The sequence below is a fragment of the Oreochromis niloticus genome, linkage group LG19 (genome assembly GCF_001858045.2).
Source record: "Oreochromis niloticus isolate F11D_XX linkage group LG19, O_niloticus_UMD_NMBU, whole genome shotgun sequence".
Taxonomy (NCBI): domain Eukaryota; kingdom Metazoa; phylum Chordata; class Actinopteri; order Cichliformes; family Cichlidae; genus Oreochromis; species Oreochromis niloticus.
Genome location: NC_031983.2, coordinates 9,380,419 through 9,403,984, shown reverse-complemented (window position 1 = coordinate 9,403,984; position 23,566 = coordinate 9,380,419). Strand labels below are relative to the sequence as shown.

Sequence of the window (23,566 nt, the reverse complement as noted above, 5' to 3'; positions counted from 1 at the left end):
AAGTTTAGAAGGAGGAGGCAGGAGATGGAGAACCAGGAAAATGTGGAATTTGGACTCCAAACAAACAAAGCAGGAAGGCAACAATCAGCCAACAGAAGTGCAGCAGAAACAGAGACAAGAGCTAACAGCGGGGGATGAACAGGAGATCTGGAAGGACATCACGCTGACCCACCTTCAGAGGATTCTGGATGTTCCGTCTCTTGACGAGGTTTTAGACCATCATTACGTGAATCCACAGAACATCATCCACAACATGACCAAAGTCAACAAACACGGAGTGGCCACACTGGACGACTTCTACAATGGCTTCACTTCACAAACCTATAAGCTAAGTCCATCTTTTATATACAGCCTATGATTTACACTCCTGCCACCTCTCACCTCCATGTCCTCTTTGACCTGCTCCTGTTGGTCTCTTAACTCTCCAAAGGCATCAATGATCAAACCTGCAACCATAAAGGAACTGCTGTGAGCATGACATACATACTGTAGCTAACTATATCCTAAGCATAAAGACTGTAATATTTAAATATATATATAAGTTGCGGGTTCATCTAATTATTGATAAATAAGGTTGAAATTGGGTTTTTTTTTTAACATACCCTGGATGATGGCCAAGAGGATGACAATAACGAAGAAGAAGAACGTGATGTCAAACAGGATGCGGTAGAGCTCATAGGGGTCGCCAGCTGGGTCCTCGATCTCATCCCCTATCCCGCCTCCTGCTCTTACCCCAACATACATGTGGAATAGGTAGCACTGAGGGAACACAGATGGAGGTCTAATTGAAATCTGAGGCTGAGCATTAAGTCGTGGGTTATTTTAAGCAGCGAGCCCAAATCTGTTCCTCAAAAAAGAAAGTGTAACTCCAGTTTACCGTCATCATGTCGTCGCACTTCATGTCCGGCTCATCCTCATCCTCACTCTTGTTGTAAAACTTCCTGAAGAAGTTGAAGGCCACCACAGTGTAGAGATAGACCACAACAGCTAGCAGGCCCACTGTCAGCACCAGCTACAGAGACACATGAAATCTGCATTTACAGACTCACTCTTTTTTTTGTGCTATTTATGTATTTCCATTAGACGCACAATGGACGCAGCAGGGGCAGAGCTGCTGGCTTCCATTTGTTTTCTATAAAAAATTGCAACAAAATTAGATCGCCATTGGCAAGAGAGGAGCGAGTAGAGAGAAGGGGAAAAGTTCAAACGCGTGGAAAAGATGAGAACGTTTAGTGCAATAAGAAAACTCAAATATGAGTTATTTATTTATAGTAAATACAAAAACGAGTCTATTATTTCACAAATAATAAAAAATGGATTCAGCTGCAGCTCAGCCGGTTGTAAACCTGAAAGGCAACAACGGCGTAAAGCGCATTTAGATTGACAGCGTGATTGATCAGCCCACAGACGGCTGAGTCTGGGAGATGTCGCTGATTCCTTGTGGCCTTGCCATTTTGGTGCATTTCCACCCTTGGAGACTGAGGTGACATTAAATTCTGATTTGTCCCTCTGGTCAGTTAACATGGGAATATTGGAAGAACTGGCAATCCAAAGTGGGATTTAAATTAAGCCATGTGAGCCATTTGAACTCAAATGTCAAAGGATACTGAGAACATTCCAATTATCTCACACGACACATACAGTATCTGCTAGATGACACATTTGTGATTCATGTCACCTGCATATTAGCCGCCAACAAGCGAGATACTTTTTCTCAGAACCTGATGAATGAAATTAGACCTAAATGCTCAATTAGATCAGTTAATTGACAAGACAAACTGCCTAATAAAAAGATAATATTTGTTAATATGTTGGCTTTAACCTATTATAAAACCAACCTAGGGTCTTTTAGTACTTAAAGTCGCTTTTTAAGGACATACATACATAATAATGTAATAACTGTGCTAACATTTAAAGCAAAATTAAAATTATTTCAACTGAAAACCATTTTAGGCATGCAGAAAAGCATAAATTAGCACATTTTGAATGGCATACCTCAAATGCCATCACTGCAAACTGTGATCAAAAATGTGTTTCACCACCAGCTCTGCAGTGACCCCTGCTGTTCGAAAGAAGAGCTGCATGTGTTTCCTCCTCACCTGTTTGCCGTTGTGCGTGACAGACGAAAGGATGGTGCGGAGGGTCTTGAAGCCCATGGCGATGTCCAGCAGATGGGCGGCAAAGAAGAAGTTGTTGTAGTGACCCAGGATGGACATGGTGGTGTACCAAACTAGATACAAGAATGACTGGTGGAGAAACAAAATGGATCAGAAGCCGTTCGCCCTGCTATAAAAATCATCCATCAACCTGTTCAGCTGTCAAATAATGTAAACCACCATCAATAAAACTACAAAACAAAGCAATTAATCATCCAAACTTATTTTTAAACTTACATTATCTGTAAACACAACCCCCATTTTCCAGACGTGGTACTTCGTATCGATTGAGCTCAACCTGGCAACAGAGAAAAGTTGATATGAAGGGCTCGTATTTTCTGTTTGACCTCTATTTTTACTCCAAGCAGCCCTGGGCTGTCTGCTTTTTATCAGCCCAATCTCTCACCATGACACCAGTGAAGCCTCCTTGGCAACAGTTTCCTCTGTAGGGTTGAAATCCAGGGCACTCTTGTCCAACCCCAGCAGCTCTGCTATCCTCTCTGCTCCGTAAAGGTCTCCATACTTTTTTATCACCTACAAACAGCAGCCACGCGGAAATATATAAGAGACACAGCAGCTGACATTTAGTAAGTGTAACCAGATTGTGTGCACAGCAGATTAAACTTAAATTACATGAGCTACTTACTTTGCGCTTGACAAATTTATCCCAGTAGTTGTTGGGAAAGGAGCTGATAAAAAAAGAGCAAAGAAAAACAAAAACAGAATTAAACCTCTGTTTGCACAAGATTATGATTCGTCATTTGATAAGAGGCTGACTCACGGAGTGTTGATGACCAGTCTGTCCCACTGTCCTTTAATGTCGTCATCAGACGGCTGCTCGGTGATGTAGAGGCCCGCAAACTCCAACTTCCTTGCTATCTCCTTCTCCCGCTTGAACACTACCAAAGGCACCTTGAACACAGGAGAAATCTGGCTGCATCAGTGGGACAGATGAACAGTGTGTGTGTGTGTGCACGTAAGTGCATGTGTTAACAACGAACAAGTGTACTGAAATATAAAATGTACATATACCCAAACAAGATGTATGTAGTTGTTTTATTTTTTCACCTAAAATGCTTAACAAATTCATTAGACCACCTTAAAAAAAACTGTGGATGTCACTGTACCTTCAGGTAGTAGTATCCCACTACACACAGGAAAGATATGATGGTGTGTAGTATTGCCAGACAGCGAAGTGTTGGTGCCATGTAACCTGTGCTCTCCTGCAAGACGAAATACTCAAGCGCTCCCTCGTCTTCCTCCTCCCCAACTCTGCCTCGACCGTTCCAGGGGTCTTCATCATCCGAGTAATCACCGGTCACCTGAAAGGTGACGACACCAAATTTGACACCCAGCTGGACCGTAAGGTGAGTATATAAGGTGGTAGTTTAGCTCCAAACTTACTTTGTAGAAGAGAAGAATAAAGTTGATAGCAAAGGCAACAAAAAGTGCCAAGAAGCGGAGATTGTAGAAATTTCTTGCCAGGTAGTTCTGTGAAAAGGTAATCGTGATCATCATCTTTGTTTTTATGTGTAACAAGTATTTGTGCTTAATTTAACAGTTGTGATCTCAAAACTGCAGTGAGGAAAACATCTGACCAGCATCTTAGTCTGGTAGACTTCCAAGCCAGCGAAGAAGCTCGCCATGAAAGCCTCCGGTGCCTCCTTCTTCAAGCCGAGCCTTTTCTTCGGGGCTTTCTTCTCCTCCACAGACAACTCTGGAGGAGCTTCGTCTCTAGTCTTGTCGTGGTCCTTCTTCTCACCATCTTCTGAACTGCAAGCATAAATTATACATTAGAGACAGAATGGCAAATTGTGTTCATAGACACAGATGTATACCTAATATGGAGAAACAAAATCTGGATACTAAGCAAAGGGCCAAGCACAGGAGTAGGATAAAGGCATTTTTTAACTGTCATTTATGTGAAGCTAATCTAACACAATCCCCGAATAAACATATGCAAGTGGTAATGTAGGTAACAATGAACAAGTTACACTCACTCTCCCTTCTCTGTATCAGATCTGTAGTCTCCGTTCACAGCCCTCGTGTTTGCAGCCATCTAGAATCAGCAGATTACTTTACCATTCAGGTTCTACTAATAAGAGTTTGTTCTTCTTCTATTTTCTGAACAAAATCACTAACCTGTGCCTTCTTCTGCTTGACTGCACTGGCTATTGATGGGGCATCTCCCACCACCACCTCAGACACATCCCCCAAACCTGGCTCGGCCCCATGCTTGCCCTCCTTCTTCGGCTGTATGTTGAGTAGCTCAGCCATCAGATCCGCCTCTGCTGCTTCCCCTTGAGCCATCTGACCCATCTCTGCCAACGCTGACGCTTCGCTTGCCTCCATCTTTTCCGTTTCTAACACATCTCCGTGGATCCCGAACTGAGTGGGGTCAGGCATGTTTCCCAAAATATCTGTAACCTTCATGTTCTTAGCCCCTTCAACGAGGCCACCCCCAAACATAGTTGTCCACAAGATGTGGAAGAATCCCCAAATTAGGCTGTAAACAAAGTGAAAGAGGCCCGTGATGATCATCCAGAAGAAGGAGAAGAAGCCCCGCACCATCTCCTTCACGCTCATCTTCCTGAATTTCCTGAATTGCCGCCGCATGCTTTTAAGAGTAAGCAGCTGGCGGAAGTGACACAAGCTCTTCCTCATGGAGATGCATGCGATTGTAAATGCCGAGGAAGACTCCATCATCGCGCTCTCCTCGTCTTCCTCTTCCTGGTTCTCCATCATGGTCTGGATGTCATCCTCTTCTTCCTCCGGGCGCTCAACGGGGTCTGGCTCTGAAATCTGAGAGGCCAGCTGCATCTCGAAGATCGTGTCCTCGCAGAAATTTACAAACAGCTCCATCTTCTCGCTCTCTCCGCCCTCGTTGACCACGTCAAAGATGAACTGCCGCTTCGACTCTTTCACCTGAGGCTTCTCCCACTGCGTGCGACTCGACTCGCTGATCTCGAAGTACACTCTCTCGATGCGCTTGGCTCCGCCCATGATCTCAATGCGACCCAAGTAAGGCTCGAAGTAGCTGAGGACGCTTTCGGCCAGGTCCAGGAAAGTTGAGAGGCGGGCATCGTGAGGCATGTGCTCTGAAAGATTGGTTAGCAACACGGCGACGTTAAAGCCGATGTCTTTTGCCGGTTCGTGAAACCTCTCAACAAACTGCTCGTAGTTGAACATGTCGTTCTCGTCAGCCTCGGCGCAGGAGAGAAGAAACTCAATCTCAGACTGAGAATACTGCTTCTGGTTCTCCATGGACTTCTGGAAATCCTTCTTTGAGATGACGCCTTTGCTCTCGGGGTCGTACTCCTTGAAGCTGTCCGAAGTGGTCAAGTCCTTCAACTTGAGGAACATGTCGAAAAATTTCAGGATCATCTCCACGTTACTGGAAGATTCCACCAAGGTGTCCACCATCTGTTTGCCGATAGTTCCATTCACAACATTACCTGTGAGACAATAAAGCGGTAAATTTTACCAGTAAACTCATTAAAAAAACACTTCCCCATGCAGATTAGGCAAATGTGCTCTGCTACACATTTGATTATATCAGGCAAATAAATCCGATTTATCAAAGTACCAGCATACAAAGCTTATATAATGTTATCAAAAACAAAAAAACCACCTTCAAGTAGCGAGAGCATCATGACGACCATGTCCTTCTGCAGGTCCAGCAGCTCCTTTAGTAATTCAATCTGACTGGAGTCCTGTTAGAAAAAAAGACAGAAAGGGGAAACGCGGTGAGTCATAGTACAATATGTCACACAGACCACTGATGGTCTAACTGTAAGGGTACAGCCAGGCTCTTTAATATCCCTGTGATGCAGAGAGAGTTGGAGAGATCAAGGCTTTAATATTGCAGGGACCTCAAATGGCCCCTGCTGTGGCTCAGAAGGTCCTTCTAGGTAACATCGATCCATCACGACCAGGGTTTATGTTATTTTGCTGTCTAGGAACAGATGTCGAGGTCAGGCTGACTCGTTTAAGGTCTCTATGGGCTTTGTATTCAATGTGCCATAAATCTGACGCGTACTTTGATGCACCTGTGCTCTTCTTCATCCTGGCTGCTGCCCCAGCCCCTTTGTGATGACCACGAGATAAGATTAGGTGGGTGGATTTCATCCCACTCCTGGCTTATTGGACATATCAATGATGGAGTCATATATCATGTAGCTGAGGTGAACAACATGTGTAATTGTACTGGGGTTGCTTCTGATTATCAATGAGCCTGGAGAGACCTCTAGTGGCAATGAATAAAACACCAGGGGCTGTTCACATTTTCACATCTGTACAAGCCGTTATTTAAAATTTTTACTTAAGTAACGACTATTAACTATAGCTAAGCAGGCATGTATTAAAACAAGCAGGCCATGTTCTTTTAAAAATCTGTTACTAGACTTAAAGTAGTTGTACAAGCAGGTGGTTGACCTTATATGTACTCTAGTTTATTTACACTGCCATGCCTTTGGTTCCTATTATTTCTAGATCTACACTTCTGTGCAAAAGTCTTGAGCTACGCTTCCTTTCATGATTTTTTTAGGGAAATGGGAAACAGGTACAGTAATTTCCTGAAACATGCATGAAAAACATTAAGCATTAACATTAAAAAAACATTGAAAATGGTTAGGTATAAGAACGCGACAGGAAATGAGTAAAAAAGAGAAATTTTCAAAGACTACTCTAAGAAACAACAAAAAAAAATCCTCTCAGTTAAAGATAAAAAGGCCATTACACCATGCATTTTGTTAAGTGGAGTCAATTTAAGGCAAATCATTTATAATAGGATTAAATCTTAATCAGCAAAGTACCAGCTTTCCAATGTGAAGCGAAAGTAATGATGAGCAAAACACAAGTAAACAGTTTAGTCAACACAGAATGTAACAACTCAAGCAAGTGTTTTAGTTTTCACCAGCGGAGAAATACATAAAGGCACATCTGCGTCACTGCAGATAAAACACATACCTGAGATAACTTCATCTGCATATTGGCAAAAACATGCAAGAAGCCCACCACTGCATCCCACAGCCTGCTGTGAGCCAGACTCTGCTGATTCCCTATACACGGACCCTGGAGCACATAAAACAGGTGCAGAGACGAAAAGAGACGCTCAGACGATGACAACCAGCCTTTCTCGTCACTAAAGCGCTGAAAGAACATTCAGATATTGTAATGAAGACTTTAAGCAGCTTTTACTGTGGAGAGTTGTGATTATGTACCTGTATATACTCTGTTAAAGAGTTGAACACCTGTTTGGCCACTGCTAGTGCTTTGGAGAAGTTCCTCTGACCGGCCTCATCAATGACATCCTTGCCAGAGTAGTACCAGTAGAAATCACTAATGGATTCCTAAAAGGGAAAGCACTTAAATTAATAGCATATCTACTTTATTGAAATTTAAAGCTCTGGATGTAACAATGTGATACCTGCAGTCTTAGCAGGTAGTCCACAGTACTAATGATTATATTGACTGTAGTTGTGTTCCCTGTCTGCGTCCTTAGGAAGTTTTGAAAATCTAAAACAGAAGATAAAAGAGATTAAACAACAATTTCCTGCAGATAGATACTATAGGAATTTATTTTTTAATCATTTCTATGCAGCTTGAGGCAGCATGGCTTTAATACTGGCGTATGGGAAAGCATCCACCTACCATTGTTATGTCCCTCGCAGAGAAGCTGCAGAAACCTAAAAAGATCCTTAGTGAATTCATCATTCTGCAGTACCTTGGAACCTGAGGACGGGAAATAAGATTAGCTGTCCTCCTCAGTGACAGGAAGGTCAAGCACCCATCATTTTAACGTCTGCACAGGCATCAGAGCTTGTTGCACATCCTCATAAAGCTGCTGTTTAGTTGTCAGACGGCATCAAATTATGTGCACTATATTGACGGTTCGGAACACACACGCATACGAGGTATAGTGCATCATCTCACAAGTCAAAATAAGGCTTATAATAGGAACCAAACTGAGCCTTGTTGTTTAATACCAGCAAATCTTTGTTGTTTAGTACAAACAAAGCTTTGGGAGATTTATTGCTTAATACACGCTGGTTAGTATGATCAAAATTAAACAAAAAGAAAAAAGGAAAAAAAAGGAGGGGTGGGGTCCAAAAATAACAAGCATTAATTTTGCGTAAAAGAAGAAGTGGAAAGATCTGAGTCAGTTTGGGGCAGCTGACTGTAAACAATCTATCCAGATGTCAAAGGATGCATGCATGTGTTCCTTCAAGTCCAGATTAAAGAAGGTGGTTATATTGCATTCAGAATGAGGGAAGGGGAGGGAAGTGGGGGAGGGCTGGTAGAGGATGAGTAGAGGGATGAGGGAGTTGAACTGGAGGCAATCAACATGTCAGCATTTCATAGAATGAGTAGAATCTAAACCGTGTATTTACCCCGCTCACTCACGTTGACTGCGACCGATGACATAAAAACATGATCAGAAGAAAACAAACAAACAAACAAACAAACAAAACAGAAGCAGACATAAGCAAAGGAGAAGACATTTAGAGTCAATCAGAAGAAGTAGGAACAGGAGAGAGTGATAGGGCTATAGATATATCTTTACATACTCACACTGGATTGCGACACTGACATGCGGTAAGTCTCAAAAAGAGTCTGCTTATTGGGCAGGTGTTTAGTACCAAACTAGCAGTTACCATCACTTATGCCTGAGCTTATGAGGTGAAAATGAGCTGGGATATGTATGGTTAAAGCGTATTTATATACTGTATGCAACCCATCGGTTTAAATAAAGACCTCTGATTATAAAAAGTGAGCTTTTATGCAAACTGAGTGTTCTTAAGTTGCAGACGAGGCTCAGACAGGACTTAGACATACAGTAGCACATGTTTGCCTGCATGATGATGTGACAACGTAACACAAAGGACCCACGTGATATGGAGATGTACAACAACAAACTAAAGAGCAGATTTTTTTTTCCAAGCTAACCTTGCGGCTGTAATTTTAAGAAAAACAGCAAAATGAGACTAAGTAGGACACGACACGTTACAATACCGGTTGTTTGCTAAGTGACATCGTCCACGATGGAGTGAGGAAGAAGATAAAGGTCAATCTGCTGCACAAATAAAGCTGCAAATTTGTAAATTTCTGCACGTTGCCAGTTTGCAAATATGCTGTCTGTTGCTTTTCCTATTAAGGTGATTAAAAGTCTCCATGAAAAGGGGACGAGAAACAGTTGGAACACTAAAACTGTGTTTTAGTCACACTTACTTGATCCCTCTTCAGTTACCATACCCAGACCTTCAGCTTTGTTTTGCCTTTCAAAAGCGTTCAAGTCCAGAACGCTGCCAAAAGAGAAAGACGGTGACATTTAAGTAATCTGAATTTCTGGAAAATAAACCGATCAGGCATAACTTTATGACCACTTGTATAATATTGTTTGACAGCCCCGACCCATTGAGGCATGGACTCCTCTGGACCCCTGAAGTTGTGTTGTGGTATTGAACAACAAGTTGTTAGCAACAGATCCTTTAAGGCCTGTAAGGTGCAAGGTGGGACCTCTATGGATTGGACTTGTTTGTCCAGAACATCCCACAGATGCTGCATAGCAGTGAGGAGATCAGAGGTGAAGTCAACACTTCAAACTCGTTGTTCTCCTCAAACTATTCTTGAACCATTTTTGCATTATTATCCTGTGAAAGAGGCCACAGCCTTCAAGGAATATCATTTCAATGAGTGTATATGGTCTGAAACAATGCTTAGGTAGGTGGTGCATGTCAAAGTAACATCCACATGGATGGCAGGACCTAAGGTTTCCCAGCAGAAATGATCCCAAAGGTTTGGCATCTTCACATAGTCCATCCTGATGTCAGGTGTTCCCCAGTTGATCACGCGCATGCATCCGGCCCATCCACATGTCCTGGTCATAGGAGCAAGCCACCTTCCTCCATTGCTTCATGGTCCATTTCTGACACTCACATGTCCATTGTTGGCACTTTTCGCAGTGGGCATCCTGACTGGTCTGTAGCTATACCAAACCACAGGAAACAAACTGTGATGCTCTGTGTATTCTGACACCTTTATTTCAGAATTATCGTTAACTTTTCTGGCAATTTGATCTATAGTAGCTCATCCTGACCACACAAGCCAGCCATAGCTTCCCACACGCATCAGTGACCCTTGGCCACCAATGACCCTGTTGCTAGTTCACCACTGTTCCCTTCTTGTATCACTTTTGATAGATACTGACCACTGCAGACTGGGAACACCCCACAAGGGCTGCAATTTTGGAGATTCTCAGTTGTCAAAGCATCACAGTTTGGCCTTTATCAAACTTGCACAAATCCTTACACTCGCCCATTTTTCCTGCTTCTAACACATCCTCGCAGGACAAAATGTTCACTCGCTCCCTAATATATCTCCCCCATTAACAGGTACCATGATAAAGAGAATCAGTGTTATTCACGTCACCTGTCAGTGGTCATAATGTTATAGCTGATTGATAACAATGTACCTCTGTGGGAAAGTAAAGCAGAATAGTCAAAATGGAAGTTAAAAAATGGCTAGTTCTGAGGCAGGAAAACTAGGTAACTGTTTGAACTGCAATTGCAATAAAAAACAAGTTTACTGTGTATTAATCACTCATCGCTCCAGTACCTGCATGACATCATGAGCCCGGACAAGCTTTTAAAGAAGCCAACATCTCTTTTTTCCTTGAGATAATCCAGCATTTTCTGCATGAAAGGAAAAGTACAGTTAAGATGAAAGATGAAGCTGTTAACTGCATAGACTAGACGTGAAGAGTACCGTGTTACCTGTTGAACCAGGATGTTCCCTCCATTGAGAATGGAGATGCCCAGCTTGAGCGTGACAGTTACCGTAGCACCCAGCCGACCTGATGATCATGGATGACAGTTGATCTAAATACATAGACTGCAGGAAGGCAGACAGGTCAGGCATTTAATTTCTTACCTTTGCTGGCGCTGATCATTTGAAGCACCATCTCCGCAGCCCCTCGGTCATGAAGTCTGGCCTGCTGATACAGCATCTTTTGCTTCTCCATTTCCTTTTCCTGTAGGACATTATGACATGCACCACTTCTGAATATGATTGAAAACAGAAAAAAAGGTGAATCCTGAACAACATTCCCCCGAAAATTTAGTGCACCTCAAATGTTTTCTCTTTTCCTTCCTCTTCTTCACCTTCAGCACAACTCTGGGAAGAAAAAAAAAGACTATCAGAGCTGCATGTTTCTGCTGAGAAGCATACAAGAGCAATTTAATGAGATTCAATGAGATACCTTTGCCATCATATCTGCATAGGCAATATACAAGGGATCCTCTTCCAGAGAACTAACAAAGAAGGGAGATAAATATCTGTTTATTGAACCTTGTACCTTGTTTATTTCACATCTCTACTGTAAATCTGTACATAATAAGTGGCAGTGATCACATTTATAGCCACTGCAGCAAATAAACCAGAGAAACACTGAAAAGCTGCTTCCGTTTTCTTCATAGTGTAAAATATGACGATGGTTTAGCTTATTGCTCTCTGTAATAGCTGAGAAGCATGCCAAAACAATTATGTAGCACAGATGGAGCAACCTGTGTTAGTGCCAGGTGGCCAGGTGTGTGAGAGTGAGCGTATATTTACCTGCATTCAGTCAGAGCGTTATGGCTGAAATGCAGAATGAGCTGGTGAAGAGGGTCTGGCTGCTTTCTCACCTCCTCCTCCTCCTCTTCCTCCACTTTAGGCTGTATTTTCTGGACATAGCCACATGAGTCAGGCTAAAGTTTAACCCAACAAATGTGTATCACAACACTCTTTTACAAGTTCATGTCAAAGGGGACCTATTATGCTCATTCCCAGCATCACATGATTAGCATAACATCCTATTATCTCTGGATCTTGGTGGATCCCTTCAGTTCATCGTCTTGCTGCCCCTGACAAACTAAAGTTTTGAACAGCAGGTGGGTGAGAGAAGTCTAGAGAAGTCTTAGAAGAATTTAAGGCCTAAGCTTTTGGCTCACATGGATTACCTGCACATCTCCAGAGCTGATTATTTGAAACGCTGGCGACGTTTAATATGAGAAATCTCTATTGTAACAGCATGCATACATATGATGGAAAAACATAATAGGTCCAACTGTTAACTCCTATGGGAGAAAAAGACATGCACAAAACATGCATGCAAATGCAACAACCACACACGCGCTGGTACAAGCGCACACACACACACACACACACACGATTGATGGTGTTTAGCAGCGTTAAAGGTGAGTGGAGTTAAGCATGACTCTCCACAAGCCCAGTTTACCCTCGTATATAACCACTTTATGATTCTTTTACTTACTGGAACAATTGTTTTTTTAATGTTTTTATAAATACATGCGTCTGATTGGCTGAATCTTGACATTCTTCATCTATCGCACTGTAACTTCATCAGTAATATAAAGATACACTAAGACACTGATATGAATATGCTAAGAAGAAAGTTTATAGTTCAAATCCTTATAAATTCAAAAAGTTTCTTTTTTAATAAACAAACACAGCCTAGTTTGTTCCAATATGCCGCATGTAATATATCGCATGTCTGACAGTAAGCTGCTGTCCTGATTGTGGAGCTTAATGGAAATGAAAATCCAGGAAAGAATCTGAACTTTCATCAACTTTAAATGGAAGTCAAAGCATCCTGACAGGATGCTTTCTTGCCTCTGCTTGGATGGGCCACAGTGATCAAACTACTTTGCTGGCTCTGACATCAGCAGTGATGTCATGCTTACCACAAATGGGCCTAGCTGTAAACCACTTTGCGGATGACTGAAGAGAGTGGTGTGAGCTACGCGCTGCTTCCCGCAGCACATGGGTGCCGACATAAGGGCACCGAAGGGACAGCACAAGTACTTACTGCAAGGTCCTGCACTAGTTTCTCTTCAAAAGAGTACTCTTCTGTTTCTATCCATATTCTCTGATAGGCCAGGAGGAAGAGGTTAATAGAGCGATGCCTAGGGAGGGGTAAGAATAGAGAAGCCTGGGTTAAAGATGAGCAGAGCAAAGGACGGTAGAAGTGGGAGAGAAGGATGGTAGAAGTCCCTTCAGGAGAGGTTAATATCAGTTAGTTTGGAGCACTGATCTAACAGGCCACCTGTGAGCAAATCTTTTTATTTTTATTAGTTGTTGTTGTTTTTTTCTTTTTGTTTATTTCTGGCCTAAATCTGCAGATAGTGTGTTCCCACATTACATTTTTTTCTTTATACACAGGCAGAGTAATCTGCATTTAAATAATTAAACAGATGTTGCTCAAGTGCTCAAATGCCAGAAAACTGATCAACTGCTGCAGCATTACTGCAGGTCTGAAAAAATTAGAGGCCAGCTCAATTTTGATTAGCCTCGAGTCAGACGCCGTCACACAGCTACAAGTGTCGGACGTTAGTTTGTAGCTTCCACTCCGAATGACTTGAAGCCAGTTGCTTCTGCACCGAGTCTGTGAACACAGCAGCGTCTGGAGAGCCTTAACTAAGAGGTGTCGAAAGAGTAGCCTCATTTTTTCTCATCTCAGTCAGCCAAGAAATGGCAAAAATTCAAACTACTTGAACCAATTCTTTACAATGTGGCTCGTTAAATTGTTGCACATACATGGACCAGTGGAAAAAGGAAAGCTAAAATGTGGCAGAAATCATGCCTCTGGGGGGGAGGGGAGAGCGAGGGTTAGCAGGCCACATAGTAACAACATTAGATCAGCGCTACGTTACCGTCAGCATTGAGAGCAGACTGTCACAGTCTGCGTTCTCGTGCATAATCTCCAGCCAAATGTGCCGGTAGGAATTCAGGAAGTAATTGTTATTTTTGTGCCTAAGGGGACGACGTACAATAGAATGTGACACTGAGGAGAGAATAGAGACTAAACAGAGAGACAATAGAGAAAAATGACATCTGAATGTGTCAAACTTTGGAAGAGCTGCCATCACACACTTCCCCCTAACCCAAATCTATTAATCTGAAGAAAAACAATCATTGCTCCCGCACTGCAAATACTAACTAGTAATTATTTGCTATGCTGCAGCATTTTTCACTGTCAATAACTCTAAATAAATGAGTCATGCTGTCAGGCAGGCGGGTGGCATCGTCTGAGAACATATTGAGGACGGCCACCCTGAGGTTGTTTTCCCCTTACTGTAGCACCCTGCCCGACTTCCTGTGATTGAGTTACAGAGCAGCAGGGCGTGAAATTGCTTGTGTCCCTTTTTTTTAAAATGTTTTTATTTACTCTTTGATAACAGCTATAGGCTAGACATTTGTCCTACAAACCGAGGGGAGGCTACTCATTAATGCAGGGTCAGAGAGAGCGAGTCAGACAGAAGAAGGGGAAAGTGTGATGGCAGAGTGCGTGGATGCCCTTTCTGCAGCATTCTCCTATCTGATAGCGCTACCACGGGAAGGTCTGTGCTACCCTCTGCTGGAGCGTCACCTGGTTTCATCATTACAAAGCTGCTTCAAATGTTCGGAGACCTGGAGACAACGATGGGAGGTGTAAACAATGTCGGTTTAATGTTATGGCGCAGTCATACCTCGGCAGATTGTAAAGCGGAGCCATTCGGAAACAGGCGACAACGGCGCGCTTCCTCTGCTTGGACAGCAACTTCTGCCATACACATTTTTTGGATCTCAGTGGTTGTTCCACCTAATGAGGGGAGAGAAACTGAGGGGTAAGATTTTTATATAACACACTCAAATGGCATTCTCTACCAAGCGAGCCAGAGGAAAAAACACACACACACACACCAGCTTAGAACTTTTGATCAGACACATAATTGGTTTCTCCTCAGCAGTGTATTCTGCTGACTCATCCTAAACCTGGCTGTTTGTAATGGAAAGGACACGCCACAGCAGAGTGGGAGTCAGAAATGGTAAAGTGGCCAGGTGGAATTTTACTCTCCAGGATTTGTCACCCATGTAAGATTTTTGGGGGGACAACAGAGGCAGAATAATCTCGGCACAAAGAACAAAAGCCATATCTAAAATATATTTCTGTTCCAAGCAGTGTATTTGAAATAAGTGCATATTTTTGTAAGCAGACAGTCGTGCACCTTTAATCCTGCAACTTTACCAACAGGCTACACACGACTAATACTTATAATACTTCTAATAAAATTATACACCTCATATTGTTTCCATATAAATGTTAGAGCCTGACCTGCTCCAAGTTAAAGACGGCAGCAGAGATCCTCTGGATACGATCCACCACCTTCTCGGGGTCTGAAAGCCCCTCGGTCCTCATCACTATGTCCTTGTACAGGTTGAGCTGCCACCTCACGGCAGGGTCATCAGACTACAAGTATGTTTAAGAAGAGCAAGTCAGATGCAGAGGAATACACTAAAGCTAGCATCTACTCACAGATATGAACCTCATTTCGACCTGCTCACCTTTTCGCGAAGGTGCAGGTTCTGCTGAATGTGGTCTTTAACTTCATCATCTGTATCTTTCTGTTATTCAACGAGGGAACGACAATCTTGGACAATGCCTCATATCAAAGCTCTTCAGATCTTTTCACAGTAATTGTTGCTTCTGCCGAGGAGGTTATGTTTTTGCATGCATGTGTTTCACTCGACAGCTCAAAAAAGTTAGCAGGGGTCATGTTAACAATAAGAATCTACTGTGAAAGTGTGTAAATCACTTATTCTTGTCCAATTATATACATTATGCGACAGACAGTTTCTCACCATGAGGTAGCGTGTCTTAGCCAGAGAGATGAGCTCCTGATCTCCCGGGGTGCACATGTTAAGACCGATAGGCAGCATCTTCTTCAGGGCGGCTACAATCAGTGAGGTTTGGATGGAGTAGAACTCACCTCGCCTCTTCTTGTGCTTCCTCTCCTGATCTTGTCCCCCAGACTGTGAATTCACAGTGTTAATCTCAGACAACACACACTAGAAAATAAAAGCTTTCAGCAGTTAATATATTTAGTCTTTAAAAGGTGGAGCACACTATTTTCTTTTTGCTGAGACTAATGCTACACCCAAAACAATTCCCTTCTACATTTACACTGATACCTTAACAGTATTTTGTGCCACAGTGGGAGCATTCACACTGTGCTTGAGCAAAAGCCAGAGGCGACTGAAGCGTTTATTTTTTCAGCCTTGGCAAAAATCTGTGACTGGACTAAATCACGGGTGCTACTGAAGCATTAAGAATGGAGTCTCACACCTCAGTTGAAAAGCAGGAATAGCAGGCTGCTTCTCTGAGCCAAACTGGAGATGCTGGCTCTGAGAAAACGCTAATCTCCATACTAACATAGATATATAGTCTGACACGCACACGCACGGTGTTATCACACATCGACAAAAATATAAACAGCTTCAAGTATGGGCTAAACACACCGGAGGATCACAATCCATCAACAGCAAACACACCACAAGACTTTCTACACACGGGCTGGGCTTCATTACTCTAGATGAGACACGTTTCACCCACACGGCAATGAGGAATGACCAAAGTGTCCACGTCAAACGAGGTGATGAATGGAGGCCACAAATAATTGGGTGACATAATGTATAACTGCACTGCAGACTATATAGCACAGGGGCTCAAGCTATTGGCTTTTCTGCTTGGCGACTAGAGCATGTAAGCCAATAAGCTGGCAGGTAAACAGCTCATGCACTGCATCACTCTACCTTTTCCTTAAAGGACTGTTTGAGACAGAGAGAGAGACAGAGAGGGAAAGACAGATAGAAGAAAAAGGACGAGAGGGCAATTAATGGAAGCGCACGGTCCTCGCGTGGACGTGCACTGCAATGAAAACCATTTGTTTGCCTTTAAACATCTGAAGCAGGCAGACAAGAAATAAAACGCGCTAACCCCTGTAATGCTTACAGGGCCTGAAAATATGAAGAAATATTTGTTTAGTGAGGGATGAATGTTAGTTTCTCCAGGTTATTGCAACAAGCAAGTACATTCATACACATGTGCCTAACACGCATACACACAAGTCCATTTTAACATTCAGTTCTATTCAACTTCAATCAGTTTTTATTATATGGCACCAAATCACAACAACAGTCCCCCCAACAATCAGATCCTTGGCACTTGGCGAGGGTGGGGAGGAAAAACTCCCTTTTAACAGGAAGAAACCTCCAGAGGTTCAGGGAGGGGCGGCTGGTTTGGGTCAATATAGTCTTGTTATTCGCACCAAGGTTTTCTGCTGTACTCCTTCCACTTGTGACTTTGAACTGTGTGTTTGTGTATTTACACATGTTGTTCCACTGCATGTAACATGTCAACATATGAGCACATGTACACAAAAATTAATCTGTTAACACGGCTGATGTTAACATGTATCATCCTTTAAGTCTGGTCTTTTTTACCTGCGTCTCTGAAACACAGACATAATATTTTTTCCTCCGCGTCGTGATTGGTGAACGCACCGATGATTAGTAACAGAGCGTTAATCGACTGCACTGTCAATTCAAGAACAAGTGGATAGAGTTTATTGAAACCTACCTTGGACATCTTTGTTTTATTATCTCCAGTCAAGAATGAAAGGTTGTTGATTTCATTCTGGACCACAAAGTTTTGTTCTTCTCTTTTGAAATTCTGGGTGAAAAAAAAAGGTTATAAATATGTATTATTGGTCATAAAGATTCTCTGACCTTTCTTAGTATAATTCAATTCAATTTTATTTCTATAGCACTAAATCACAACAACAGTCAAGGTGCTTTAAACTGTAAGGTAAGGACCCTATAATCATAGTGATAAAAGCCCAAGAACTTGCTGCTTCTGATATTTTATTTTGAAAATTCTTTTCTTAATTATTTGTACCTGCTTGGTATTTTTTCTAATTTGTATTTAAGGTGAACTGGTGTTCATAATTTCTCTGAGGGGTCATCCCCATAGGGTTTAATAAAGTTCTATTCTATTCAATGAGACGACCTACTATGAGCAAGCACTTTGGCGACAGTGGGAAGAAAAAACTCCCTTTTAACAGGAAGAAACTTCCAACAGAACCAGCTCAGAGAGGAGCAGCCATCTGCCACAACCGGTTAGGGTGAGGGGTGGGAAACAGGACAAATAACATGTAATAAATCAGAACATTTACATGTGACTTGCACCAAAGGATAAATATCTCTGCGACCATCCTGAAGAGGTCATTGGAGTCCGAATCTGGTTCTTTCAGCCACCTTGACCTGCAGTGGCACAGACAGATGATTACACTTTAAACCAACTTCAAAATGCATCTTTAAAATAACTCCATGAGTGAGTGCTCAGCGAGCTGACCTGTTGTTGTCCACATAACGAATGAGCATAGGGTAAAACGCGTACAGGTCCCTGCAGAGTACGGCAAACTCGTCCAGGATGAGCAGCTCGGCCTCCTGAGTGTCTCCTTTACAGTCGGCCTTGAGGAGCTCTTCCTCAGCCACCACTTTCACTGTCTTCTTCTTTAGTTTCTCCAGCGTGGGCAGGAAGTGGCTCTTCAGCAGGTCTGCACGGGCCTTGCTGATGATGGGCTGTACGTACACTGAACAGTGAGAGGCAGAAAAAATTTAATATTTTCTTTTTAATGTAAGCTTTGTAGATATAATGTTTACCACGATCAAATTCGAATTTAGCATGCAAACATTTGCATAGCTAAAAATGATGGTAAATATATTTCCCCGTTTTCTTAATCATTCCTCATGACTCAGTCATTTAGTGTTTAGTGGCAGCATTCACAGATCCACACCTGCAATTCTCTTCATCCACGAAGCCTCATCGATGCCCAGGTTGTTGTTGAGGATCTTGAGGATGTTGCCGAGAATCAGACTGAGGTGCTCCGAGGTGACTGTGGTACAGCAGATGCTTCCCCCGCTGGCCGGCTGGTTTTCAGGACCCCTTTCCCACCAGTAGGACAGATAGTTACACAGCATGGGCAGCACCACTTCAATCACATGAGGCATCTCTGTGTACCGCGCTCCAGACTCTGCCATGTCATTGATGTCCTTCATGAGGCGGTCCAGCCGTGGCATGCCAGGACACATCTCCTCCACTGAGTCTTGTATTCCTAGGGCTAAAACACAACAGGTGCTGATATTTGAAGATTTAATTCACACCAGCACATTTAGGATTTCTTCTTTCGAACATCAGTAATGAACACCCCATAATATCATCACTATCCATCTACTGGGCATCATTCATATCAATAAGATGCTTATTAGACAATAAGAGAAGATGACATAAAAAGAGACAAATAGGGGGTATTTGCAATTTTATAAAATCTTGTGTCGCATGATTGTGATAATTAAGGCGATTCATAAATCCTAATGTTTGAGAGCAAACAGAGGTCATGATGATAAATGCTTGAATTTAGAATCTCTTTTATTTTGAAATAATTACATATGACTCACTGGCTCGTTCTCTGGCGCTCTTTGTATTAAAAACTGAGCAGGGGTTGTACGGGTTGAGTTGCGGCTCTAGGAAGGCAACGGGCAAGGCGCCGGCCAGAGTTGCCAGACACTGACCGAGAGCTGGCAGCTGTCTGAGGGACACAAAGAGAGTTTAATTAAAGGTCAGCATGTTTCTTTATTGGAGCTTTCATCAGTGAATACAACATTTAACCTTATGATACCTTTCTACATAGATGTTTTTCCCAGTGCCCAGAGCATAGAGGCTGGTCAGGATTCGATAGCAGGACACTTGGACGTCATCCACTAGGAAAATAGAACGATAAGAAATCAGCTGGAGGAAGTAAATTTGACATCTGTGAATGAATTTGGATTATCTCACGTCTACGTTTTGCATGTTCCTGTTCAGTTTCGTGTTCATTTCCCATGTCATCGTTTTCATAGTTAGTTTAGCTTTTCCCAGTTTAGGTTCTAGTTTAGTCCCGCCCTTGTTTCACCTTGCTGTGTGTTTTCTATTTTTGGTTTTCAGCCTAATAAACAACTTGCTTTTCATTACTCTTCATTTCCTGTTCTCCCGAGTCTGCTTTTGGGTCCACACTGCAAACACACCGGCTGCCCGGCCGTGACAATACCAAGACATGCCAAGTTTTCAGCAATTAGATCTTTGGTGCAAAAAATATAATTTTATGTCTACAAAACTGTGTCTGTTTCTGCATTTTTTGTAGAGTCAGCTAAAAGAAATGTGAAGAAAATGTGTGTGGTAACAAAGTGCCTAAAGATTTGAAATTGGTAAACATTCCTGTAAGGCCAGGTATAAAGACTGGAGTGATAATAGTGGAAAAATAGCATCCAAAGGAAAACTTTGAATAATCTTCAGAAAAACTGAAACTATCAAGACGACAAAAAATTCTAAGAATGTCCGACTCCTTAAAAGCAAAATATATAGAAATGTGAGGTGGCTTGAGACTTTTGCATAGTACTATATGTTACAAATACTCACTCAAAGGATATAAACTCCCCGGTTCACATGACTGAGCATGTCTCTGGAGCAGAATGAGTGAAATGTGACCTGGGGTACTAACCAGAGTCAGGTCACTCTCTGGGCAAATGTACTTAATTAGATAAAATTTAAAGTGAAGCTAAACTGATATGATATTCTAATGGACTGTGAAAAACCTCTACAAAGATAAAATCATGAATTACAATAAACTTAACACTGACATTTGACTATTTTTTCCTTCCTTTGCAACCTCTCAAACAACACGTTTGATCATTCCTTTGCTGTCAGGACTCACGGAGCAGGTCGACTCCAAAGTGGTGTTGAGTAATGTGTTCAAACAGAGCAGTTAGGATGGGAAGCAGAGCTGCGGTGGTGTAGTTGATATTCTGTGACACTCCTTTCATCTGCGAGCGGGAGTGGGTGAACTTCCCCAGCTTCAGGTTCTCGAACGTTTTCTCCAGATCCTCTGCGGCGTTCTCGAAGAACGTCCTCAGCCCCACCCTCACCTGCTCGGAGCCCGACTTCATCACTGTCCTGTTAGGGTGAACGAGAGCGTGATGAACAACTGAAACCGAATGAGGAGAAACACAAGGGCGGACAGATTGGCATGCAAAGGACGACATTGTTTACCCACAGTGGAGCGCGCTCACAAACGCAATTATTCCAATCTCAGAGCACGTGAAGGCTTTAGTCATGAAATATGAGGTGTGAGTATCGACCCGACTGCCCTCGCACTCAACATGAATGATTTATTTAATAAACTAAGGAGAATATTTAAGTCCAAGGTGAGTATGCCTGTAATAGACCTAAGAAAAACGGCACAGCGCTCGGTGCATTAATATGATTAGTATGTCTGTTTTGAGCATTTCACAGTTTGTAACATTGGCAAATGAATTGCCTATTGTTAAGCTTTAACATATCCCAGAAGGAAGGAGAAATGAAAGACAGAGTCTGTGGGCATCAGCTGTAGCTCTTCTGCACAAACAAGGCGCAATAATATGTTGCAAATTTAGCCTCATTATGTGTACGCTGCATTAGGAAACAGTGCACTGTCTCTAAAGAACACCGTGAGCCTTGGGCAACATGTGCTGCATGAAATTTGTGTTGCTTATTTAAATGGCAAAGGAGGCTCTTTGTTAATGCCAGTGCCTCCCATAAGACTCCCGAATTAAAACTGTTTAAAAGACAAATATGCGTCTCTCGAGGGCTCAGCAGAGGTTAGATTTGCTTTTCAGTGCCTCTCAAAACAATTATTGTTTAACCGCAACTGAGATAACAGTTTGACATTTAAAATCTTCTGTTTTTCAGAGTTTAACAGGTAAATATTTACAATAAATATCACGTTGAAACCTTCCTGTGTGAGAGATTTATGTATTTGTTTTTGTGTTTGCAAATTGGCTTTTTTGTATCCAGATGTGCTCTAATCTGAATACATTCCAGAATATGAATATTCAGTGAAGCTGGGTTCAAAAACGTTTGGGGGTTGTTGTTTTTTTTACATTTGGGAATCTACTTTTCCAGAAATAAAACATTCTAGCCAGGAGCCAGGAAAAAAAGAGAAAATATCTCTGTCTTTGGGAATAAAATGCTCTACATATCAGGCTTTTAATTAAAGCAGGGATAAGGTTTGGAGTATGAGGAAGAAAACATCATATCAAATCATAACTTTCCAGTTTCCTATTGGAAACATGTGCTTAACATACTCATTATTATTGTTTTATGTGTCTTGGAGTCAAAATTTAAAAAAAAAACAACAACAACTAAATGTGTATTTTGGCATTTCCCATTAGTCTTAAAAGTGCAAGTTATGCTAACAAAGTGACTAGCAAATGAAAAAAACATAAACTTGTAAATGGCTAAATTGATCTCCTTTAATTTTTAAAGTTAGCACGAAAATTTGCACCAACCTGGTATCGAGTGTGTGTGCCAGGATATGCAGACAGCTGACCATGGTGGTGGAGTCACTCCCTACGAAACACCAAGAACACATAAGCCATCATCATGATGTGGATACACGCTCGTTTCTTTCTTTTCTTAGAATGATTCATTCATCTGTATTGAGCCTCTCAGATGAAGCGCTCGTGTGGTGAGACTAGCACACAACATTCAAGAAGCACCCTTAGCTGGATGCGCAGTCAAAGAAATTTCCATTTGATTCATATGACAGCAGTACAGACTCAAAACTGCTGAATATTGTCTGATTTTGTTTCTATTAGCTTGTTAAAATGTATCCAGATTCACTTATAGGATAGTAACAAGTACAGCACAGGAGGCATTTATCTGATCACTGCACTAGAAGTAGCAAGACACTGGCTGTTGTCCCCAGAGGACAATTTATCAGATGACAGCTCAGTTTCCAGACTATATGCATTTATAAAATGAATACAATGTTTAACATAAAGAATATTTAAGAGGATGAAAATATAAATATAAATAAACATCAAAGACTTAGAATATGCATAATTACTTAAAGAGTTCCAACATAGTGAAATAAAGACTCGCTTTACTCCCACTCGAGAGCCAGCAGCCAATTAGATTTTCTTGTATTTCAGATCCCTGTGCCATGTCTGATGCATGGCGCCAGGCAGAGAGTCTGGCACCAGCAGCTGCTGAAACAGCTCCTCTTCTTGCATATGTTATGGAATTATAGTAACTTTGGGTCAGCACATAAACTAAGTTAGTGACATAGCTAAAAAAAAAAAAGATGCTAGGCAAAGTCAGGCTGGCTGCTTCTAATATTTATATTGAGCTAAAGTGGTGTCATATTTCATGTTTATCAGTAAAGCATTCAGGTTCTCATCCTACAGGAGCTTTGGACAAGAACTCTTCCCTTGAGGCCTGACTCTTTCTCTCAGATCTGTGTTTACATTTTTAAGCTGAAAATGTTCAAGGTGATGTTAACAAAGCTCATAAGGCAGCACACACACACATACACACACACCTGACCAGATACTAGTAGTCGGCTTACCAAAAAGTGAAATCCTATGTCTGACAAGAGCTGCCAGTTTACAAAAGAGGCTGGAGGCATGAGGAATTAAAGAAATAGCAATGAAATCAGAAAATCAGGGTTAGTAAA

General features: G+C 42.0%; 1 protein-coding gene across 4 annotated transcripts in view; it reads right to left on the bottom strand.

Annotated features, from left to right (window-relative positions):
* LOC100702813 (ryanodine receptor 3) overlaps positions 1 to 23,566 on the bottom strand; it is a 105,927-nt gene that overhangs the window by 4,844 nt on the left and 77,517 nt on the right. For 3 of the 4 annotated variants that reach the window (XM_025901029.1, XM_025901030.1, XM_025901031.1), the window contains 41 exons: positions 23,459 to 23,508; positions 22,398 to 22,458; positions 20,786 to 21,024; positions 19,715 to 19,796; positions 19,494 to 19,624; positions 18,833 to 19,156; positions 18,388 to 18,628; positions 18,209 to 18,296; positions 17,614 to 17,706; positions 16,788 to 16,802; positions 15,837 to 16,007; positions 15,540 to 15,599; positions 15,310 to 15,444; positions 14,684 to 14,796; positions 13,868 to 13,967; positions 11,769 to 11,878; positions 11,416 to 11,467; positions 11,283 to 11,330; positions 11,088 to 11,187; positions 10,931 to 11,010; positions 10,773 to 10,849; positions 9,387 to 9,460; positions 8,549 to 8,566; positions 7,809 to 7,889; positions 7,585 to 7,673; positions 7,379 to 7,507; positions 7,125 to 7,229; positions 5,788 to 5,869; positions 4,299 to 5,611; positions 4,157 to 4,215; positions 3,755 to 3,929; positions 3,561 to 3,647; positions 3,284 to 3,478; positions 2,938 to 3,068; positions 2,803 to 2,845; positions 2,563 to 2,690; positions 2,394 to 2,454; positions 2,100 to 2,246; positions 878 to 1,012; positions 603 to 759; positions 382 to 446 (listed from right to left, as the gene is read on the bottom strand). In XM_025901029.1, coding sequence (XP_025756814.1) covers positions 382 to 446; positions 603 to 759; positions 878 to 1,012; positions 2,100 to 2,246; positions 2,394 to 2,454; positions 2,563 to 2,690; positions 2,803 to 2,845; positions 2,938 to 3,068; positions 3,284 to 3,478; positions 3,561 to 3,647; positions 3,755 to 3,929; positions 4,157 to 4,215; positions 4,299 to 5,611; positions 5,788 to 5,869; positions 7,125 to 7,229; positions 7,379 to 7,507; positions 7,585 to 7,673; positions 7,809 to 7,889; positions 8,549 to 8,566; positions 9,387 to 9,460; positions 10,773 to 10,849; positions 10,931 to 11,010; positions 11,088 to 11,187; positions 11,283 to 11,330; positions 11,416 to 11,467; positions 11,769 to 11,878; positions 13,868 to 13,967; positions 14,684 to 14,796; positions 15,310 to 15,444; positions 15,540 to 15,599; positions 15,837 to 16,007; positions 16,788 to 16,802; positions 17,614 to 17,706; positions 18,209 to 18,296; positions 18,388 to 18,628; positions 18,833 to 19,156; positions 19,494 to 19,624; positions 19,715 to 19,796; positions 20,786 to 21,024; positions 22,398 to 22,458; positions 23,459 to 23,508 — 5,644 coding nt within the window. Of the gene's footprint in view, positions 1 to 381; positions 447 to 602; positions 760 to 877; positions 1,013 to 2,099; positions 2,247 to 2,393; positions 2,455 to 2,562; positions 2,691 to 2,802; positions 2,846 to 2,937; positions 3,069 to 3,283; positions 3,479 to 3,560; positions 3,648 to 3,754; positions 3,930 to 4,156; positions 4,216 to 4,298; positions 5,612 to 5,787; positions 5,870 to 7,124; positions 7,230 to 7,378; positions 7,508 to 7,584; positions 7,674 to 7,808; positions 7,890 to 8,548; positions 8,567 to 9,386; positions 9,461 to 10,772; positions 10,850 to 10,930; positions 11,011 to 11,087; positions 11,188 to 11,282; positions 11,331 to 11,415; positions 11,468 to 11,768; positions 11,879 to 13,023; positions 13,121 to 13,867; positions 13,968 to 14,683; positions 14,797 to 15,309; positions 15,445 to 15,539; positions 15,600 to 15,836; positions 16,008 to 16,787; positions 16,803 to 17,613; positions 17,707 to 18,208; positions 18,297 to 18,387; positions 18,629 to 18,832; positions 19,157 to 19,493; positions 19,625 to 19,714; positions 19,797 to 20,785; positions 21,025 to 22,397; positions 22,459 to 23,458; positions 23,509 to 23,566 lie in introns of all 4 variants that reach the window. The other variant, XM_019349097.2, reaches the window with a different exon arrangement.